This window comes from Hippocampus bargibanti, linkage group LG06 (genome assembly GCF_051943395.1).
Source record: "Hippocampus bargibanti isolate YZ-2025 linkage group LG06, ASM5194339v1, whole genome shotgun sequence".
NCBI classification, from domain to species: domain Eukaryota; kingdom Metazoa; phylum Chordata; class Actinopteri; order Syngnathiformes; family Syngnathidae; genus Hippocampus; species Hippocampus bargibanti.
The window spans coordinates 6,414,719-6,438,713 of NC_142739.1; the positions used below are offsets into that span (position 1 = coordinate 6,414,719).

Sequence of the window (23,995 nt, forward strand, 5' to 3'; positions counted from 1 at the left end):
GGAGGCCAGAGCAGGATTTGAACTCATGACTTGTGCACTGTTAAATTGGCGTGCCAACCACTCAACTACCGTCCCGCCGATTTCAAAACACAAATTGTATATTTCCTGAAACTTTTGCTGGCGTTTTTCATTATTCTATTTCAATTAAAATTCTTTTTTTTTCCATCCCCAAGGACTCCATTTTCAACAATCATTCAGACATCTGGTTTGTCACAATGAGTGCATATCTCACTTATCTCACATTCCATTTGAGCCATACTTTAACCTGAAGCTCTCATTGCGAATGCTTTTTTCCCAGACCGCTTATTCTTAATCCATGGCCGCGTCCACCCGCAGGATTTCCCAATAAAAGCTTCCAGATTAACGTGCAGAAACACAGACGATTCACAGCTCCTACGCAAAAAAAGATTTTGACCTTGTAAAAAATAAAGCAAACACACTAATACTGCAGGTATAAATTTTACGAGAAAGATTACATATATTTTGGTCTCTATGTTTTTTTAATGTTTCCATCTGCATTATATTTTCCACTATACACTTTCCTAAATAGAAGACATTATACAAATAATTGTCAAAATGAATGTCTGAACGTGGACTAAATCCTGGCCCTTGAACCTTTTCAGCAGATCTTGTGGCTGAATGATGGAAAGCAGATCCTCGTCTGAGAGGTACATTTTCTTGAGTGCCCCTTTAAATGCTTATAATTCTCAGCCTATGAAAATATTATCAGAGAGGTTTGCCTCTTGGCCTGGGGGTGTGTGGGTGGGGGGGGGGGGGGGGCTATGGTTTTTATAAGCCTACCAGTGTGATGAAATGTTTGACTTGAGGAATATGGTTGAATCTCATTGAGTGAAATAAACCTGTTCAACAAAAAAAATACTACCTTCTATTTAACTATGTGTTTATAATTAATGGTGGTATGTAAACAAACATACGAAAATGGAGCTTAATGATCCCACTTTTAAACCACTGACAATGAGGGAGCATGTGGAAATGATTGTAAAAGTTGGTGGTATTATGACAAATGCTTTGTTTTTCCCACTGTTGTGGATGAAGAAAGCCCCAGATTCAAACATGTTCACATCTGTACAATCATATACATACACCCCCACACCTCGGCTCAGACTGAAATTTCCTGTTAAGTAACGGCGGGAGGTGAAAATTAAAGATTTTTCATTGGCCAAGTGGCCCATGTCAACTGACAGTTTACAAATGCAAACTTAAATATTAATAAGGATTACGTTGTGCCTCATGGATGCTTTATGCTTCCAAAGATACATTGAATGAAATAAAGGAAAATAATTATTGTTGTTTTTTTAAACACAAAGCCTTTGCACCACGTTGTCATGTTTTCTTTTGTTTTTTGGTGCCATTTAATTTACTTTGTTTATTTATACTATATTTACGGGGGTGAAGAAATGCATTTTGTTTCTGTTCAGTTTTTATTTTCCTTATGTGCCTTCTGTTACACTGGATCTCATTATTGTGCATATGTACCAAATGATGTGTTCATTGAAAGGATTTTCTTTAAATATAAACCATGCGTTTATCGTGAAATGATAAAATTAGTTACCGTGTGAAGAACGTTTTTTTTTTGGTTGTTTGTTTGCCTGTTTGTTGTCATTTCATACATGTTAAATTTCATAAATTATAATTCAGGATATTTTTGTACTCGCGACTGAGGTGCGTGTTAAAATAATGTGAGCGTTACAAAATTGTAAATTAGAAGTAAATAAAATACAAAAATGCCTTCATTGTTTATTTATATATTCGATTAGTATAAACATGATTTGTTTTTTACATTATCGTTTGTTTCGCCTTAAAAACATTTTGAGTACTGTGGTCAAAATCGGGAATCTCCCGACCAAATCGTGACCCTTAACATGTATGTGATTTTGTCTTGTGTTGTACTTGTGTTAGCTGTTTTTCTGATCTCTGAAGACCAACAAATGTGTATGTGTACTCCATATAGTTTACAGTAAGATAAACTGTTGTAGCTGCATTTTCAATGCAAAAAAAGAAAAATAATTCCAATAGCTTTGAAATTAATCATGTAGGGAGAGACCCATTTCACGGTAAGAGCAAAGCATTGTCATCAAATGATGAGTTTTACTTTATGTTGCCGATGACTATTATCCTTGCTGTCATTGCCTTTTTCTCGAGCATCTTCACCTTTATTAAGCTCATAGAGTTTCTTGTTGTGTAGCCACAAAGAAACACAAGCGAGTGTCTTATTGTGCTGATGGCTGTGGCTACCCCTGAAGGGAAAAGCCGAAAGGAAAGGAAGATATGAAGTGAAGATGAAGCTTTTTACCTTTGTGTCAAAGACAAGACCGCCCCCTATTGACTCAATTTGAAATATCATTTAATAACGGCAAGGAAAGGAATTCATGATCAGGAAACTATCTCAGCAGATATTTTATTTTCACAATACGGAGAAATGAATTAAAATACAATTTGATACTAATATAGCGATTGGTCGAGTTTTGATAGCCACAAAGGCAATAAATGCTAATTTGAACTGCTGGATGCTTTGATCCTCTCCTCTTTCATCTAGGACTGCTTCATGTCATCACAAAGAGGGTACATACAGAAAGTACTGAAGAATGAATGTTATTTGTTTTTGTTTTTGTTTTTATGGCGGCGCGTGAACACGCAGCGGCTCCGCTCTCCCGGCAAATCGGCGTTTTCATGTTTGTTAAAGTCATTATAAGTGCCTTGCATGCTGGGTCCGAGAGGACAGTCATTTCTGTGCGTGCGCGTGTGCGTGTGCGCGCCCGTGTGTGCGCGTCGCATGTGCGCAAATGTGCGTGTGTGCGCGCGCGAGTTTTTCTCGATGATGCCGCTGCCACGTACAGCTCTATTTGTTGAGACGGTGAAAAAAAGTCTCTATTTTAGTTTCTCGTCTGTGCGCCTTATAACGCAGTGAGTCCTATGCATGTATGTTTGTAATGCGCATAAAAAAATCGCATCTCAATTTTGCCCACGACGATAAATGTCCACTAGCTGTCGCCATCGCTTAATATTTGAGTTTTGTTGAGTCAGAGCTGGAGTTCATCGTCTGCCGTTCAAGAGGTAAAAACATCAACATTTGAAGACTGGAGACCTGCGAATTGTATGTGTAGAACATTTTAAACAGTCAGTCAGATAGCATCGGTGACAGGATGGATAGATAGATTTCCCAAAAGGTGACCAAATACATGTATGTAATGTACACAGTGTACACATCCAACTCCACGTAGATTTGTACACATTTGTTACGTGACACTTTAGCAAGCGAGTGTGTTGCTTTGTGTAAGCGGGTTCGGTAAATGATACAACTTCTGGATAGAGTTGAGGTTCTTTATTAGGACGGCAGTGTTGGTTAGGACGGCAGTGTTGGTTGGAGGGAGAAGGCAATTGACATGCGTGGCTCTCATAGGCTCTCATCAGACTAACTTGCAGGAGCGCATCCTTTGATCTATACTAGCCAGGCATCACTAGTAGAACTAGAACATGCAAATACGATTTACTCATATCATTACAGCGAGGAGCACCGTGACAAACATCTAGAGCAGGGGTGGCCAACCAGTCAGAGACTAAGAGCCACATTTTTACTATGTTACTGCAAAGAGCCACATCATAAACATGGGCACACATGAACACCCCATCACCCCATCCCTCAGACACGCAGACCTCTGCTCAGCCAGATTTATTATAAATATCAAATTTTAAATACAAATTATATATCAGAAATTGACTCATAGGAACATTTTCAACAAAGAACACTGTCTTACACACACAAACTCAGTTCAACCAAGCCCACAAACAAAAATATAATAATTTACAATATCGTGCATGTTGCTTAGTGGGACTTCTGGCATTCCTTGTCTTGAACCATCCTCATTAAATCTGGCTTGCATTCTGTTGTTGCCACACAAATCAATTCTTTTACATGAGTGTCAGTCAGAACGGATCGATGTTATCATTTCACATGTTGCAGGGTAGAAAACACAGACTTGCAGACGTATGTTGACCCAAACATTGACAGTATTTTAAGCGCAGCCGGTTTGACATTGGGGTATTTTTCCATTGGCACACTTTTACAGAACCCAATGGTCCCTTCCCTTAAAGCAGGTTTCAGTTGGTCTTCCTCACAAAGATCGATCATCTCCAACACAGCTTCATCTGTGAATCCATCATTGTTTCTTTCACATCTATCCCACGGGTTGTCTGTTAATGGCACAATAGCAAGGAGTTCTTTGATCACACAATCCTTTTTCACAGACCATGCAAATATTGCCAACTGATGCTTGTCTTGTATGTCACAACTTTCATCCAATGCGACACTAAAATACGCAACAAGTGCAGCTGTGATTCAATAGCCGTGCTAATGTCTGATATTCTGCGTTCAACAGTATGGCGGGACAGTTAGACATCTGCTACCATTCGTTTTAGTTTGTCGTTTTCAGGAGACAAGCTTTCAACAGTGTCACTGAGGCATTTTTAATAAACTCCCCTTCGTTGAATGGCTTGTGCTTGTGAAGTTCAGTCCCTTTGGGAAATTCCTGGTCGATGTTTGCGTGAAATGCGCTAATGACGCCTGAGAGATAAGGCAGAATGGCTTGCCTTTACGCTCAACAAAAAAATATAAAGTCTCCCACTCTGTTAAAAACGTCCTGTGTTCGTCTTCATATTATCGTTTAGTTGTGCATTTTTCCCTGCCATTTTGAGAGTGAATGTGACACAAATTGTTTACGTCGTAAATAATTCTCTACCTTCAACGCTTGTTGGTATTAGTTTAGCCCTATGCTGGAGGGTTTTGATAACGCCTAGTTTGTGTTGTAAAGTGTGGTTCGAATCGAAAGGTAAGTATTGGTCAGTGTGCGTAGCCTTACTAAAGACGTACGTCTGTGTATGCTCTCAGTCGTACAGGAGTGGTCCATTGATGAGAAGGTTTCCTCAGCCGTCATCTGTACAAATTTGAAGGTGTCGGACGTTTCGCCTCCTATCCAAGAGGCTTCTTCAGCAAACTAAAGTCTTACTGGTCGTATCGACCCTATTTATATATCCCTAATGTCCAGACATGGCGGCGCCGTACACAGCTATGATAGGTCCCTACTCTCAGGTTGGGGGGAGCAGAGAACCACTCCCTGTGGCCCCACTGATTGTTCCTACATTCCTGACTAACGACTGGCCTGTTTGCCCCACTCCCTCCGGTATCACCTCATCAGCATTACGAAAGTTGCCTAACCTGTTTTGCCTAAGCAGGCTATTGTATGAACGATCCAAACTGAACCTCACCCCACCAGACCGGTTTAATGAAGGATTTAGTTCTTTTATGAGAATCGCTTCTTTTACTCCCCTTTCAAACCATCTATGTTCTTTCGCTAAGATTTTAACCTCATTGTCGTCAAATGAGTGGTTGCTAGCTTTAAGGTGCATGTACTGCCGATTGAGGCCCACTAGTATTATCCTTGCGATGTTGATAGTCTTTTTTGAGAATTTGTTGAGTCTCCCCTATGTAATGCTCTTTACAATTTTAATTCTTACAATGTATTGAATAAACTACGTTACTTTGTTTTTCATTTGGCAACCTATCTTTTGGATGCACTAATTTTTGCCTTACCGTGTTTATCGGTTTGAAATAAGTAGGAATTTTGTGTTGCCAAAGGACTCTTTGTAATTTTTCAGAAACTCCTGCAATGTAAGGTAGAGTTACTCCTCTCCTTTTTTGGATCTTGAGAATTTTTGTTTCATTCCCTATTCTTTCTTTCTGACATTTGTTGAATGACCACTGAGGGTACCCACAGTTAGTGAGTTAGTGAGTGCTTTCCTGATATGTTTTGACTTCCTAAAGACTGTTTTAGCGCTCTGTCCTCTTTTATAATTACTTTACAATCCAAAAAGGCTAGTTGGTTCTCTTTTTTTGTGTCTATGTCCTCACAAGTAAATTTAATGTTGATGTCTACCGAGTTGAGGTGATCTGTGAAGGATTGAATTTCTTGTTTTTTAATTATGACAAAAGTATCATCCACATATCTAAACCAATGTCTAGGTTTTGTCCCCGGGAAGGATGTGAGGGCCTGTTTCTCCATCTCTTCCATGTACAGATTAGCCACTATGGGTGAAACTGGTGAGCCCATAGCACAACTATGAATTTGTTTGTAAATTTTCTCCCTAAATTGAAAATACGTAGTAGTAAGGCAGATTTCCAATAATTGGCAGATGTGGTCCGGCTGAAGAAACCTTCTCATCGATGGACCACTCCTGTACGACTGAGAGCTTACACAGACGTAAGTCAACAGGAACAAAATCTAAAACATCAAAATCATCTCAACAGACAGAAAAATACAAAGTATCAAAGAAAAACCATCACTTTGCTGCTGTGAAATGTAAATTTCTCCACTGTGAGACTAATAAAGGCATATCCAATCCAATCCAATCCAAAAGCCTGCCAAGATGAAACAAACACATGCAGAGCATACAATGCACAATTCATACAATGACCCGATACTGAATGGTCGTGCCGGGAGTCCTTTTACCTGCCACTGATGAAGACGACTGAGGGCGGGGCCGACAGCACTACCCGTTGGTCGCCAACCAGAACGTGGTAGTCTGCCACTGATCAGGAAAACCAGCACTTGTGCAGGTGCAGGCGGGGCCAACAGCGCCACCTGTTGGTCGCCAACCAGATCATGACAGTACCCCCCCCTTCAAGGGACTACCTCCAGAAGTTCCAAAAGTCTCCCAAAACGTCCAACTTGCCAGGCAACAATGCTGGAGACGGCAACCGTTGCCTCTCCAGCATATGATGGGCGGCGGCCTGATGGGAACGGGACTCGGCCTGACGTGGACGTTGACGCGGCACGGATCGTCGTGGACATGAGTGCGACCCTTCTCGCACAATCACGTGACGACGCATGTCTCGATGTGGACGTTGCACTGCCAGGCGCAGAGTGGCACCCCGGACGGCCGTATGGGAACAGGTTTCGGGCGGACGTTGACGTGGGCGTGAACTGCCCGGCACCGGGGAAACGAGACCAGTCCTTAGCAGCTGCGGGATCCAGCGGTGAGTGGGGTCTCGGCCTGACGTGGACGCGGCACGGCTTGTTGTGGAGGTGAGTGCGTCCCTATCTCACACAATCACGTGACGACGCATGGCTCGGCGTGGACGTTGCACTGCCAGACATCGAATGTCACCCTGGATGGCCACCTGGAAAGAGGTTTCGGCCTGACGTGGGCGTGGACGCGGCACGGCTTGTCGTGGGCTTAAGTGCGACCCTATCTCACACAATCACGTGACGACGCATGGCTCGACGTCGACGTTACACTGCCAGGCACAGGGTGGAAATGAGACCGGTCCGTTGTACCTGCGGGATCGAGGGTTGGTCGGGTCATTCTGTCACGGTTTGCAAGGTGGTGATGGCGTTTGTGGATCCCAAAAAGCAGCTAGGAGGAAGCAGCAGGTTGTATTTAAGAAATTGTATTACAATAAAGTCAACGGGAACAAAATAGAAAACATCAAAATCATCTGAACAGACAAATACAAAGTATCAAAGAAAAACCAAAAGTAAAAGTCTTCGAAGATGAAACAAACACATGCACAGCATACAATGCATGCAAAATGCATACAATGACCCGAAACCGAATGGTCGTGCTAGGAGTCCTTTTAACTGACACTGATGAAGACAACCAACACCTGAGCAACTGAGGGCGGGCCGACAGCACTACCCATTGGTCGCCAACCAGAACGTGGCAGTCTGCCACTGATCAGGACGACCAGCACCTGTGCAGGTACAGGCGGGGCCGACAGCGCCACCCGTTGGTCGCCAGCCAGATGGTAACAGTCTGGACTCTCTTCTCATACTCTGAGAATTACATCAACCTTTCTTTGTTTCATGACATTTACATAGGTGGCAGGACAGCCTGCCTCTCATTAACATATGATCCCAATATATAAACTTTTGTCTGTTTGTTTCCTATGCTTTTCTTGATGAATGCTTAAACTCACGGAAGTCAGAATCGATTCGTACTGCAATAAATTGTAAACCAAAAACAATAAAACCCATCAAAGGTACTGTTCACAGTCTCCATCCGATTTGGACAATCAACATCCTCACCGTCAGTGGTGGGCCGTCAGGGCCAGCAAGGCCTTCTCTGCTGGCCTAACATAATCAGACATCATTATCATAATTATAATAAAAGTCAATTTCATTAAAAAAGTATTTTTTCTAAATATATATATAATTATTCTACATACTGTTTTCTTGATGTTATATCCATTTGGTTATGCTCCTTTCAGTGTTGTAGTTTTAGGTCAGAGTTTTTAATCCAATCAGAATTCAGCTAGTTTGTGTCGCCAGGCTGTATGAAATCTGACCAACGCCTTCAGAATCAACAGTGAGGGCGTCTGTGCACTGTACATGAACGGGTAGTTGATAGATAGTTGCGATAGCCAATCAGATCACGAGTTGGCACAGTAAGGCCAGCTAGAGGGCCTCGCGTTGAACATGACGTACGCGTCCTGTGATTGGATACTCATTTTACCTCAGCCCTCAGCCCGGAAACCCGGAAACTTTAGCAGAAAAAACAAGTATATCTACTTGCTTTTTTAACCCACAATGGCTGAAGGAGAGGACGACTCGCTGTCGCATGTAGGTAAGCCTATTCTCAAGAACAAATGAAAAAAAATTGTTTACTTTTATTTTCAACAAATAGTTCGTTTTGTGAATGTCTTGTTGTTTTTCTTATATTAAACTGACATTTTGTAATTTAGCGTAAAATCTTGTTAAAGATTGCATATTCTTGGTGGACTTCATGAAACTTTGTGGTCAAATAATTTTAAATGTCCTTTTATTTTTAAGTGTTTGCAGTATCACGTATAGTGACAAGTTCTAATTGCTGATGCAGATTTATTGATGTGTAATTGCTCCGGAAAATAGCCTGTGTTGTAGACGATTAAGGTGATGCCACGCCCAGTACTGCGTGTGTGTGCTTTTCTAAATGATATCTCCAGCCGTTGTGTCATAAATTATCGTATTACGAGGGATATTTGTTCAAGTCGGACGAAGCAGGACTTCACTGAAGGCCTAGGTGTGAAGTGCACGGACCGCCACTGCTCACCGTCCATACTTCAAGAACACGCGAAGGAAAGGTAAGGCCGACCTTCTCCTCCAACAGGAGTTTGCATGTTCTCTGTGCCCTGCGATTGACTGGAAACCAATTTAGGGTGTCCTCCGCCTTGTGACCAAAAATGGCTGCGATAGGCTCCAGCACGGCCCACTACTGTAATGAAGATGCAGAGGTGTGGAAAATGGATGGATGGATGGATGGATGGATGGATGGATGGATGGATGGAAAAATGGTTGATGGTGATGGATGTTTTTAACATGTTATGTGCTATGTATTGAATCCAAACTGTATCAGATAATGTGGCATACTGTTTCGTGTGGGCTTTTTTCTTGCCTTTCAAAGGCGCCTTTCAATTTCAAGTCTTTCAAGTCTTTCAAGTCAGCCTGACGCATTCCCACGCATGCAAATGCATATGTAAGTAGCCTTCGCACAAGTCGGACGGAGACCACAGCACGACTTGCTCGACTCCACGCCACGCTCAAGCTCTTGGACACATTACGTCTGCGTGTCACTTCCCTGGGAGATCTGACAACTAACCAATTTACGAATAAAGACAAACATCAAACTCTTAAGTGCCATTGAACATACTATTTCTTCATACTTCATTATCATTTTCGGATTGACATTGTCTTTGCGCCTGTGATTTGCTTGTGATGTCATAATTTCTACCCCATTCCTTGACCGCCTTGTGTAAAATATGTGAATGTGCCGCTGACTATAGCGGAAGCAATATGCGGCCGAGTGATGTGTCTGATTCGGAATGGACGCCGCTGACAGAGTCACGTGTCAACTATAAAAGCAGAAGACGGTCCAGTAGACTGTGCCTAATTCGGAATGGATGCCAGCAGCAAGGATGGTATGACGTCACGTCGCCACGGAAACCTGGCTCAGCGAGTCACGTGTCATCTATAAAAGCGGAAGGCGGCCTTGTCTATTGCGCACTCACATTCAAGGATTATTCGTTCTCGAGGTAAGGCAGAAGCCTACTTTCGCTCTTATTTATTTCACACTATTACGTAGCACGCAACACGTATTCGACAAGTTTTGTGAAACAGCGGATGATTTGAACTAACACGTGTTTTGTAACGTAATCATAAAGAGGAGACACGGAGGTTATCAAACTCACTTTTCTCTCGGTGTGCACTGCAGCATTGCCTCGGGAAAGGAGACTACGACATCGTGTCTTATGTCCATGCTCAACGCCCTTTAAGCTCGCGGAAGCTGAATATCATCATTTCCCGTGCTTGATATTTTCAAATACTCGTTTTCAACTGATGTTTTCGTGAGGTGACGAATTGGTGATATCAAGAGCGTTTAATATTGCTCACTTCCTCCTGGAATGGAGGATAAACCCGAGCATTAGAGGGGATGCGTGCGTTGTTGCATCATGTGATCTTCACGGTTAATTTAGAAATATTCAAAAGAAAAAAAAACGTATTTCCATCGGGAAACGCCGTTTCTAAGAATGCAGTGGGGACCGGGGGCATACGTATGAAGCAGGAGCAGCCTTGCTCGGTGACTGTGTGGCGGCTCATTTTGCTGCATCTTTGCGGAAGTGAACTGGCGTCCGTGTTGCATAACCTACCAGACTACCACACTGCATTTCAAACTATTCCAGAGAAATACCCTGAAATAGATATAATTTAATCACGCTAAGATATGTATGATTGATTTGAAGCCCTGTTATTTGGCCGCGATCCAGCAGTGAGGAAAAGATGGTTAATACCTGGGCGAAAAGAGCTACGTGACTGCGTGTCATTTCAGAATGAAGTCTGTCGTGACGCTCTCCTTGGATGCTTGTGCATGCGCGTTTTACGAAGTTCATTGGCGTGATGGAGTAACTGCACGTTTTTTTCCACATTATGTAATTTACTTGCATGTGATTGACCACACTGCAACGTGTTTTTGGCTTGAAACTTTAACAAAAAAACGTATGGTTTTCAACTGCAGTTTAGGCCATGCCTGTTTGATTTGTTTATATCAAAAGTATAGCAATGTCTGATTTAAGCATACAGTGTCTTGATATGCATATTTTACTGATGTTGCTTGTGAGGCCCTGTCTCATAGCTGAAGGTCATAACTCCAGCTGGGGAAGGTCGATGCAGGCCTGCAGCTATTACATCACAGATGAGCAGCTAACTTATCATATCTCAGATAAAGTTCAGAAGATTCAACATCACTGACTCCATAGTATAAACTGTGACTGAAAGTCATCATTACTGGCGTGGAGTTGCTGCGGAGATGCTTAGTTTTGTTATCGGTACCATATCGGTTCACGCCTGGTTATGATTTGGAAGATGCGTGACACGTATCACAAGCGTTTCCATCTAAGAATTCCATATCTGTTTTTATGCCTGTCTATAATATAATAGTGTGCCGTAATTTACAAGTACTGTTTATGGTTATTCCCAGTGAAAGTTGTTAGTTCAAAAATATATACAGTCCATATATGTATTTGCTACCAGTGATAAGAAAATAAATGTCACTTGAAATGCCAATGTCATAAAAACTCCCACTTAGAATACTCACATTTTTTCACGTAGCATACATAATCAGTTATGTAATCTCTGCTGGTGGAACAAATGGTGGATTCTGGTAACATTCTTCAAGAGGGGCAGTGTTTCCAGTGTTACCTGGATTGCCTCTGCAAAGTCATCACGTGACAAGTGTGCTCTTGAATCCTCTGCAGGCTGAGGCACACCTTTCATTTATCCGTGTACTTGTGCATTCATGTGCCATGTCCACTGCTTGCAAGGTATTCTGTTGCTTTTTAATGATAATAATCCTTTATTTTTAAACGGTCCTTGTTGGGGTGAATTTTATCAGAAACAATGGTCAGCCACTACTGATCTGACCCAAGCCTGGATTTAAGGGGAAAAAAAGTATGGGTGGGTTGTGTCAGTAAAGGCGCCAGGGGTTTAAAACCCAGATTTGACCAAATAATCGGGCATATTATTTCGCTCGCAGACATGGTGAAAATAATTGCCCAAGTGTCAAATATTTTATTTCATTTTCATTTTCTGATATTTGAATCATGTCGAGTAGATCGACATAAGTAACACTGGTCTCATCATTTATCACAAGTAAATCTATATTATACAAAAATATAGCCTTAATTATGTATAAAGTATTTATTTAAGGTCACTTCATTGTCGTTCAACATAATACGTCTGTGTAAGCTCTCAGTCCTACAGGAGTGGTCCATCGATGAGAAGGTTTCTTCAGCCGTCATCTGTACAAAAGTGAAGGTTTCGGACGTTTCGCCTCCTATCCAAGAGCCTTCGTCAGCGAACTAAAGTCTGACTGGTCGTATCGGCCCCATTTATATATCCCTAATGTCCAGACATGGTGGCGCCGGACACCGCTATGATAGGTCCCTACTCTCAGGTTGGGGGGGCAGAAGACCCCTCCCCGTGGCCCTACTGATTGTTCCTACATTCCTGACTAACGACTGGCCTATTACCCCCACTCCCACCGGTATCACCTCATCAGCATAACGACCCTCATCAGCATTACGAAAGTTGCCTAACCTGTTTTGCCTAAGCAGGCTATTGTATGAACGATTCAAATTGAACCTCACCCCACCAGACCGGTTTAATGAAGGATTTTGTTGTTTTATAAGAATCGCTTCTTTTACCCCCCTTTCAAACCATCTATGTTCTTTCGCTAAGATTTTAACCTCATTGTCATCAAATGAGTGGTTGCTAGCTTTTAGGTGAAAATGTACTGCCGATTGAGGTCCACTTATATTATCCCTGCGATGTTGATAAAGTCTTTTTTTTGAGAATTTGTTGAGTCTCCCCAATGTACTGCTCTTTACAATTTTCATTCTTACAATGTATGGAATAAATTACATTACTTTGTTTTTCATTTGGTAGCCTATCTATGGAAAAAGTTTTGAAAATACACCCTTCATTGGCGGTGCGCTTCATACTCCGGTGCGCCTTACATACCGGAAAATAGCGTAGTCGGAGTTCTTCTGTTCTATTGGAAGGACTACAATTCTCACCAAAGCCTTTGCCTTGTTTCGGGATGTGGGCCACAAGTAAAAACGTGGCCTCAATCAATCTTCATGACCTACAGCCAGTTATCTGCCTGCACTGGAAAATATCTTTTGTAACCAAGGTAATGGAAGCCATAAAGAAATTTGGTTCAAGTTTCATTTGTCAGAAAGAAATGAAAGGTAGGAGGGGCTGAAAAATTGCAATAATTTTACCAGTTGTCGCTTTTGGTTTTTGCTGAAAAAAAATGTAGGTCCTGGATCCCCCCTCCTCCCTCCCAACACAAAATGGAGGAGTATTGTTTGGCATAAACCCCTTTTCCCAGCCATGGCCCCTCTGCCTCTCACCCAGTTTCCCCACTAAATGGGTCATATCTTAGAAGGGGGTGGGGGACCAAAAGATCAGCAAAAAGGACAAAAATACTGTAGCATGTATGCTTAATTGCAATAAATAAATAAATGAAACAGAAATGAAAACCTGTGGCAAGCAGTTCGAGGAAGAGAGAAGAACAGAAAAGTAATTGTGTTCTTCTGATTCCATTCTTATTTGGCTACGGGACCATTCGAGAATCAATGTCTGCCTCCCCCTCTCTATTTAATGAGTGCCAGCAGATTTTAAGCTGCTGTTCACATTTGTCTTGACTCGTCCACGAGGCACAATGCATCCTCTGTGCACTGTCGGATGTAATGCGTGTCCTGAATATCGGATCAATCTCTTTGTCACTTGAATGAATTCTAAGTGTAAATTGAAGTTTTTATATCGCTTTAACTACTGCAGTGCTGTTCAAATCATATACCCATTGGCGCTTTCATGAGAGAGAGTTTTAATATGCCCATTTCAACGACTTACCATGTATTTGAGTTATCGCAGTTGTACTCTATTGGCACATTTCACAACCGATTTTCATGAGCGATATTATTTATTCCCCATTTTCCACCAAATGCCAAAGCATGTGCTTTCAATATTTATCATTTGGAAAGTTCCCAAAATATATTTTCACTCTTACCCCTGCCTTCTAACGTATTATCACTGGAAGCACACAACTCAAAGTGAGTGTGTTCTTTCTACCTATTCCAATCTGCGGCAATTATGTCAAGAGGCATTCTAATGTTTTTGCCAACTTAGTACAATGATCAATACATCGTTGGAAGTTCAGCTCATGCCTTTTTAGATGTTCCTAAAATTGAAATTCTGAACGACTAACCAATTTTGCTGGGTTGCAAATGCATTTCAATTATCTGCAAAGGAGCCGTTTTGTTTTAATAATAATACATTTCATCTATAAGCGCCTTTCAAAAGTCTCATGGTCACATTACAGTCACAGGGTACGTTTTTCTGTGGGTGAGCAGTTTTAGAGTCTTCCCATTATCTAAGGCAGGGCTAGCAAAGGAAGGAAATGTCAAGAATGGAGGTGATTTTTTTTTGGTATACACAAAGTTGATGTAAAGGTGAAAGAAGAGAGCATGGAGTCACACTGTATCTTTTTATGACATTTTTTTGTTCAAACCACACAAAATGGGTTACAATTAAACCACAGCAAACATTTGTAGTTTTTTTTCAAAGTCACACAAAATATTTAAAAGAATGTTTTATCCCATCTTTTTATTTTAAGTGCAACCATAATGAGTTTACCCATTTATAGCTTGTCTATCCTGTGTCACCCACTTATAGGCACACAACAGTTAAGGAGATTATAGCCATCCAAAATGACATCCAAGTAGTGTCAAGGACTACCTGCAGTGAGTGCGTTGATTTACTTGAGCTCACCAGGTTAACTCAAATTAATGCCACTGACTTTGGAAGTTGGAAGTTTTGGAAATAAACGTGCCTTTTTAAACATTTAATGGCATGAAGTTTTCTCATGCAGAATCAGTCTAGTAAGTCAATCTGTGTGTTGAATGAGAGCCTACCAATGGCACAATTGAGGTGGAAAAACAAAGGCAGGGACAGGATGTGAGCTCTGGATGCCTCTCCCCTGGTTGATCTCACACACAGAACAAATGAAAGGAGATTGAAAAAAAAAAGCTTTAGCCATGTAGAAGGCGGATCATAGCTGAATGCATGCCAGCTATCGTGTCTGGTTTCATCTGTTTGCAGTGTCCAATTTCCATCCTCTTTCCCTGTGTTTCTCCCTGCCTTCTCATCGTTACCACTGTTTTCTAAACATGTCCATACACGACACAATACAAATGCTTGCGGTGCAGTTCAAAACCTGTACTTTTCTAACATAGCATGGAAACACTCCTTTACATTCAACTTCCTAAGATGTACCTGTACATGTCACCTTGAGTCCAATTTGAATATTTACGTTACTATTTATGTTTTCACATTCAGGAGACAACATTCACATAGAAGAAGGGGCATTTCTTACTTTGGTGTCACTCCATAGAACAAAGTTTTTATTAACAAGCTTTGTTTTATTTTTCTTCTTTCCAGGTGACCCTGTACTCCACGAGACATAGCAACCATGCCAGAGCTCTGTGTTGGAATCAACGGGTGCGTTAGAAATACACATTTTGTTTTAGGAGATTGTAGGTTGCATAATTGCGCATGCATTCTGCATTTGTTAGAAGAAAAGTTCTAATCTCATCAAGATGTGATCGGGTTGCATTCATTATTTCAGGTCTGGGAATATTGTTGCATTATGTTCCCTTGCTTCTCTGCAGCCCTTAAACTGTCGCTGGCATACGTTTGTGAGTCCAATGCAAAATGCGCTCTGAGTACACTGCTTCACTTGGACCGTCTTTTTGTTCGAATGTGCCATTCAAATACTCAGTGCCCCAAAAACAGAGCCCAGTGCAGGCAGTACAAGGTTCCTTCAGAAATTAACATGAGCTCAGCGTGCGCTGCCTAGCTGTTAACTAGGTTTCTTTTTATCCCATGTTGTAATCGCACTTAAAACTCTGATGAATTTATGTGCCTTTTATACAAAAGTTAGTTGTCATGACTACTTCCAGGAGTCTTGTTTAAAAGTATATAATGACGAGGAACCAACAGCAGTCATGGCAACAAACTTTAGCTTTGCACAACAAGGATTTTAAAAGTGCATTCATTGTTACAAGAATTTACAAGGGTGGGACATATGAAAAAGGGTTCATAATTGTTCGATTTAAGTGTAAATATTGCACACAAAAAATGAGACTTAGTCTTCCCAGAAATTCACGTTGCTTGCGGGTATAAAGCCAATCACTTACGAAAAGTGGGGGAACACAATTTGCACAGAGCACACTTACAAGACGCGTTGGAATGCATTTTCATCTTTCATTCTAGTAATGACTGTGAAAGAAAACTAAGAATGTCTTTGTCTTTTTTATTTTCAGTAAAGTCTCGTTATATCGATATTCAAGAGAGTCCGAAAAAATATCGATATAACCGGGACTATCGATATATCCGACCCTGTTTGCATGTAATTTTCTCCGTGCGTGCATAGAAATAGTATCGATATAACCGGGACTATCGATATAACGAGACTTTACTGTATTTATTTATTTATTTATTTATTTATTTTTTTTTTGTAGCTTCGGTCGCATTGGTCGACTTGTGTTGAGGGCTTGCCTTCAGAAGAAAATCAAGGTTGTGGCCATAAATGACCCCTTCATCGACCTGCAGTACATGGTAAGAGAATGAAATGTTTCGGCCCATGTTGGTGTAACATGGTAACAGATATGGAAATGTTTTAAAGAGTAGAATAATCAATCAAGCTTGCCCTATCGTGCCTTTTATTCAGTTCCAATGTGCACTCGCTGATCAAAACCATGCATCCTGAGCAAAATCTTTGCACCTGCATCTTAGGTCTACATGTTCAAGTATGACTCCACCCATGGGCAGTACAAGGGTAATGTGTGCCAAGAGAATGGCAAGCTGGTCGTGGATGGCCAAGCCATCTCAGTCTTCCAATGGTAGGCATGGACATATACACAAACTTGCTATTCATTGCCATTCATTTTGCACCAATGACTATACACAGATCATATCGAGAGGGGCATTGCCTTTTTATACAGCAAGCACAATCTCGTTCGCTGCAGGAACGTTCAGCTTTGGCCATCAGTAGTCATCCGGGGTGCACGCCCTTTGTTCACCATGTCGCCAATAACAAGTTGAAGTAATTGAACTGACCCTCACTTTATTCACAAAGAGGCCAATGTCATGACGAACAAGAGTCCACATCCTGCAAATGTACTGACTTTGTGTGCTTTCTAATATGTGCCCGCTCAGAAATGGGTCGGTCCCGGGAGGTTAGTTGATCGAGCAGTCGATCTTTGGTCCAAAATGTTTGGGCACCCTTGCACTCGTCAATGAAATGAAGCTTCAAATTTGCTTCATGAAAAAAAACTCCTCTAGATGACACTGTTTGGTTCAATGAAGGTGTTTCTCAAATTAAAGTCTGTGTCTAATAATAATAATAATAATAATCGATTTTCAAAACTCATTTCTGACCGTCATTTTACAGCAACTGGATAAATTTTTCTGTGGGTGAGCAGCAGCAGCCACACACGCCAGCGTTCACTCAACCCAGAAGTAACTCAAATAGATAGCAAGCTAGATAACTAAGAGAGAACTAGGCAACGAGATAGACCACTGATAGATAAGAGATAGCCAGCCAACTAGACCGCGAATAGATAACTAACAGATAGCTATGTAGGTAGCTTGATAGCTAGCTCGACTGTCATAATTTATGATGTAACAGGAACCCTAACCATGGATTGTTTTCAAAGTTTAGTCACTTTTAATTTAACACACTATTTAATACCCTTATTTGAACCATTTATAAATTGGGTTATTAAAGATATGTATATCCTTTTTGTGTCTAATGTTCAAGAGAGGAGCGACAACACATTATGGCAATTCACCTTTTCTCACTTTATTTTGAGTAATGCCGAGGCACTTGAAACAGACGACGACTTGACTGTTGTCAGTACACTTATCAGGTGTGTTCACCAACAGTTCAGACAAAATAAGGGCAAAACACTAGGAACCGGTTCAGCACATGGATAGCAGTGGGCAGAGTCTGTCACAGGGATATTTTAAATGTAATTCATACGGTGGTCTGGTGGGCGACTGGTTGGCACGCTGGCCTCAATGCGCAGAGGTCCAGGGTTTGATTCCTGCTCCGGACTTCCTCTGTGGAATTCGTATGTTCTCCCGACCAATCTCTGGATTTTCTGAGGGTATTCTGCTTTCCTCCCACATTCCAAAAACACGGGAGGCAAGTTAATGGAACACACTAAATGGGACTTCAGTGTGACCCTCAGCAGGAGTGGGGTTCGTCAGTTGTCTGTGTGCCCTGTGATGCATAGAGGCTTAAAGGACAACCGATGTCACTTTTTTGTTTCTTAACTGACATCAGAAAAACGTTTTATAGCATCTAAAATACCCAAAACACGCAGTATGATATTTTTATTCAAATGCAAAACACCAATGAAAATGACTTAAATTGTCCAAAATCTGCAAAAAATTTAGCTGCGAATTGGGCATTTTCAGAAAGTCCTGCGCCTAGTTTGTGACGTCACGCCAAGACGTCTTGCATTACTTGAGAATCAAAACAATGGCTTCAGATTAGAAGAATATGCTTTCTTGTTACACCTCCAGTTATGAATATGATTCAAATAGTTCTGAAGACGAAAGCATACATGTTTGCAATCGATTAAAGAATTTATTCCATGCCATTTTGAGGCAACATTGGGAAGAAACGATCACCAGAAAAGAGGCACAAAATGGCGACCTCCTGTGGCCACCTCCGTTTCCACAGGCTGATAAATTCCTTGTATGGAGCTTGAACACCCTCTTCTAGCGGCTTTTGGGTGCAACACAAGGTTTTCAGACCAAACAATACAGCAAAATACATTGACGTGGTGGAAGGACTGCTAAAATGTGTCTTTTTTTCGGTCAGGGGGCATTCCTTTAGTGACGTCACATACGGACTCGTCACCAACTCAAAAACAAGACTTCCTGAATATTCAGCGCAAGTCTTAAAACGTAAAATATAGCTATATGCGGTGGAATCTTTTTAAAATACGTTCAGTAAAAGTAATTTGAAGCCATTTTACAAATTATAGACACAACTTGTCCGGAGACATCGGTTGTCCTTTAATGGAACATTAAATTCTCCCAGTGTGTTAGTGTGTGGAGAGTGTGTGCACTGTGATTTGCTGAAAACCAGCGGAGGGTGCCTCTGCTTACTGCTTTAAGAGAGCTGGAATAAACTCCAGCATGCCCCGTTGCCCTTGTGAGAATCTGTGGATCCGAAAATGCAGCCATGGATGGATGGATGGATATAGTCGATACCACATTTTTGAAAATTCTCCCCCATGTTAATTGCCTCAAAGATAAACGCTGCCCTAACTGTCTCTTCTCTTGTCCAATATGGTCCCAATCAAGAATAATTTGATTGCTTTTTAACACGATTAAAAAGGTGGTGCAGACGGGATACCATGCCTGTTTTTCAGGGTTGAATGTCAATATCTGCAGGATGTGGAGTCTTGTTGTTCATGACATCGTCCTCTTGGCAAAAATATGTGACATTTTCACTTTGACACTTTTCGAAAGGGAACCTGCTCATTTCATTCATACTTTTCTGAATGAAATGTAATGCATTGTTTTTAATATATAGCATTTGTGAGCTTTTTAATATCCAATAGATCAGTGTTTTTCAACCTTTTTTTGAACAAGGGCACATTTTTTTACATTGGAATTTTTTTGCGGCACACCACAAACCATCTCGCAGGAAATAGGCAATCAGTGAAGTCTTGCCACACGGACGAATATTAAATTACCCTCGCAGTCTTTTCAGCACAGACACAGGACAAATGATTAATAAAGGTTTATAAAATTTTACATTTGGATAGTTTCTCACGGCACACTAGTGTGCCTCGCGGCACAGTGGTTGAAAATCACTGGAATACACCCCACCCTGTTTTGGTAATCTTGCGACTGACCAGTCTCGGGGCCTCTTTTAGTAGCTGCATACATCCCAGCCACAAACTCATTCCACCCAGCCCTGCTGTTTGTTACCTTGCATTTATGTTTATGAAAGGGCGCAGCGGAACCATATAGACGGTTCACAATGTCATCAAACATGGCACAGGGATTCTCAGCATGACATGAAATTCCACAGCTTGGATCTGAGCACATTTTGGCCTCCCAAGTCCATAAAAAATCTTGAATTTGCTTGTAGATCAAGAGAGCATAATCAGCCACATCCTCTTTTCTCAATTTTGACCAATCCAAATATACTCAATAAAGCTGCCTTACTATGATTAGCCAGGTGGGCAACATTCCCAATATGTTGCCAAGCAGCAATTGGGAGAGGTGCCAATTTCAAAGTGTATCACTCTACTTCCCAGTGAATTATCAGCATCAATTGTGGTCACAGTACAGTTATCCAAGATGACATGTGCCATGCTTCATAAACAGAGGTGAGTCAAACTATGATCAAGCTGTACTTGCTTGGAGTGCATTTATAGTCATCACAAAATTGCAGACGGCGTTGAGCAAATAAAGATTTATTGGACATCACCGTATTAAAATCACCCATTACATCAACACGAGATTAATTTCAAAAAACTAAATAAGAGATAACCTCCTCAGAAATGTATCCTCATTCCCTTATGATTCATATAAACAACTGAAATAACTCAAACCCAATGGCCTGTTGAACTTTCAACCGTAACACCTAAAGATCTATTAAAGAGCTCTTCCTCTTTTTCTGACTAGTATGAAGCCAGCTGAGATCCCTTGGGGCACAGCTGGTGCCATGTACGTTGTGGAGTCCACCGGAGTCTTCCTCAGTGTGGAGAAGGCGAATGTATGTACATGAGTTCAATTTTACATCACTGCGCAAAACTTCTATGAAGTTTCTAACGTATGCTTTTTCCCTCGTGACTATAGGCTCACATCACTGCTGGGGCTAAACGTGTGGTAGTGTCAGCGCCCTCACCTGATGCCCCCATGTTTGTCATGGGCGTCAATGAGGACAAATACGATCCCTCCTCCATGACGATTGTCAGGTAATATGGGGGTTTCTTCAAGATTTGTTTGTGCAGGTGACTGACGTGAGTCGCCACTCCTCATCAAAGATAACACGTTTGTCAATGTGAACAGCAATGCCTCCTGCACCACCAACTGCCTGGCCCCCTTGGCGAAAGTCATTCACGACAACTTTGGCATTGAGGAGGCCCTCATGGTAAGATTACAGTAAAACCGGACTACAGTAATCACGACAAATGCAATTTTGTTTGGAAATGGGTCGGCTTGTATTTATAGTCTTCTGACTTGTTGCTTTTTTTTCAAGACTACAGTCCATGCTTATACGGCCACTCAGAAGACAGTGGATGGTCCAAGTGCTAAGGCCTGGCGTGATGGCCGTGGGGCTCACCAAAACATTATTCCAGCGTCTACTGGTGCTGCCAAGGCTGTGGGCAAAGTCATTCCTGAGCTTAACGGGTAAAGGACATGAACAGAAACAAATTAATCTCCCTGTGCTATTTTGTTAATGGACACCAAGAAGTTACAAATGGCGATGGTGTTAATTTGTCCCCAGTAAGCTGACAGGCATGGCGTTCAGGGTGCCTGTGAGTGACGTGTCTGTGGTGGATCTGACATGTCGCCTGTCCAAGCCGGCAACCTATGCTCAGATTAAGGATGCTGTCAAAAAGGCCGCTAGTGGGCCCATGAAAGGAGTGCTTGGTTACACTGAGGATCAGGTGACACAAATAATGTCAAGAGCTCAACTTTTTTAAAAATTTAATTAGCAGACACTGACTGCCTGTACCATTTGAGCAGGTAGTCTCCTCTGACTTCATTGGTGACACTCACTCCTCCATCTTTGACTCTGGTGCTGGCATCTCCCTCTCTGACAACTTTGTGAAGCTCATTTCCTGGTTAGTGCATTTTTTTCTTTCTGCATTTGTTCTCAAATTCTTCTAAACAAAATACAGTATGTTTAATGTACTAATCCAATCCTCTCGTTTTTGTGTGCCCTGCTCCAGGTATGATAATGAGTGTGGCTACAGCCACCGTGTTGCTGACCTGCTGTTGTACATGCATTCCCAGGAGTAGACACTTGGCTCTGCTGAACGCCTGTCCAGAAAGGGACCACCCCAATCGTGTGCTATCCCCTCCTTTCTCTTTTTCACACAGGCTCCACTCATAACCATGTCCTTACATCACAGTCACTTAGCTCTTCTGTACAAGTAGAAAGAAATAAAATGTGTTGTGTTCTGATTTAACCATCTATTTCCCTTTGATGGTGAGATGATTGGCTTGTGACAGTATTTGTGTCTATGTGCCCCTCTACCTTCTGCACCTCTTCCCACCCAAGTAGATTTGTTGTTATGGCTCAATACTGTCATAAACTGCTGTATCCATCTCCATGTTCGTGTGTTTCAAAGGCTTATTCACCAATGGAAGTAGAAAGGGCAGGGTGACTGTAACCCCTCTAAAGAGTAATGAGGAAAAAAAAAATAAACTTAAACCTTCAAGATGTGTCCTGTTGTTTTATAGATGCATGTATTGATGATACGTGTACAGTGGTACCTCTAATTACAAATGTCTCTTCATATGAAATTTTCAAGTGCCTCAACAGGAAAATATTGCCTCTTGTTACAAAAGAAATTTCAAGATAGAGTAGGTAATAAGTATAATATGGGTTGCAACTTTAGTTCCTGAACGCAACATATCTACACTTGACCTTCTCACTGCTCCCCCATTTTATACCCTTTTTCACGTTTTTGGTATGTCTATCTTGTTTCACAGTATTATCCTCTTTTTTCGACTGTGTGCTTTCAGCTCATTATTATCAATTGACTAATCTTTAGCAATGTAACAGACATGTTCATGCAGTCGCAATTGGTGACCATCTGCTTATAAGCCCAATGAGGTATATTTTTGAGGGCCAATGTGGAATGCTGCTCGGTCTGGTGGCGACACAGCGTCTTTAACCCACAGGCAGACTTACAGTGATTTACCCATTACTAGCTACAGAAATCTTGGCCAAAACAAACATGCGAATCACACCTCTGAAGATGGAGGACACTGATTCGCGGTATTGACCTCTGAAGGGAAAAGACGAAAGGAAAAGCAGATGTGCTTCCATTCGAAACAGAGGACTCCGGTTCTTTGTACTGATGGTTAATTCTTTAATGTGATTTCACTTGCATGATGAATCACCAATGACACTACCACCACCGTAGAACCACAAACAAGTATAAAATATAGCTATTATTTACACAAACATTTGGACTTTACATCAATGAAATAAAACGTATGCAATTAAATCGGACAAACCAGCTTTCCGTCCGAAATGGAAGTTTTGAGACAAACAAAACAGCGATAAAGCATGTCCATTCTCGCCGTTTTCTCAGTGAAAATGAAACTTAAAGTAGCGCGGAAAGTAAATCTGTACCGGAAGTGACAACCCAACGTAATGTCAAGAAAAATAAAGCACAGCCATCCGCTGGTCCACTATGGGATAGCAGTTATAAACAAATGTATCAGCAGCATTTACAGCAGATATGTCATGCCTTTGTAAATTGTAGTTACTTGTTAGTGAAAAACTAGTGTAGCTCATACTACTGGAGACAAATTCAAATTAGGTCATTTCCATCCTTGCCAAATAAAGATAATTCTGTACTAAATTCATCCTGTCTACTTGATAACTAATGTTAAGCAGATTCCTTACTTACAGACAGTGTATTAGGAAGTGTGGAAGGCGGAAGTAGTCGCCGAAACATGTCAGGTATTTGAACACCTACAATACACTGTCTGTAAGTAAGGAATCTACGGAGCCCCTAAGGGGACATCGAAGAAAAAAAAAAAAAACTTTGCGAGATCTCGCAAAACTTTGCGTTCCCTCGCAAAACTTTGCGTTCCCTCGCAATACT

The 23,995-nt window shown here is 41.5% G+C and overlaps 1 protein-coding gene and 1 long non-coding RNA gene across 2 annotated transcripts; one reads left to right on the forward strand and one right to left on the reverse strand.

The window, feature by feature from the left end:
* Positions 1–3,305: 3,305 nt before the first annotated feature.
* LOC148896258 (uncharacterized) lies at positions 3,306–12,386 on the reverse strand. The gene is made up of 4 exons (XR_016115435.1): positions 10,241–12,386; positions 9,106–9,267; positions 6,525–7,431; positions 3,306–4,212 (listed from the first exon to the last, which is right to left on the reverse strand). It is a non-coding gene; the product is annotated as an uncharacterized LOC148896258 (long non-coding RNA).
* On the forward strand, positions 10,001–22,594 carry gapdhs (glyceraldehyde-3-phosphate dehydrogenase, spermatogenic). The gene is made up of 11 exons (XM_088999688.1): positions 10,001–10,084; positions 15,552–15,611; positions 16,634–16,730; positions 16,908–17,014; positions 20,829–20,919; positions 21,003–21,121; positions 21,216–21,297; positions 21,406–21,557; positions 21,655–21,817; positions 21,897–21,994; positions 22,103–22,594. The coding sequence occupies exons 2-11, from the start codon at positions 15,583–15,585 to the stop codon at positions 22,170–22,172; spliced, it is 1,008 nt and encodes a 335-aa protein (XP_088855814.1). The 5' UTR covers positions 10,001–10,084; positions 15,552–15,582; the 3' UTR covers positions 22,173–22,594.
* Positions 22,595–23,995: the final 1,401 nt, after the last annotated feature.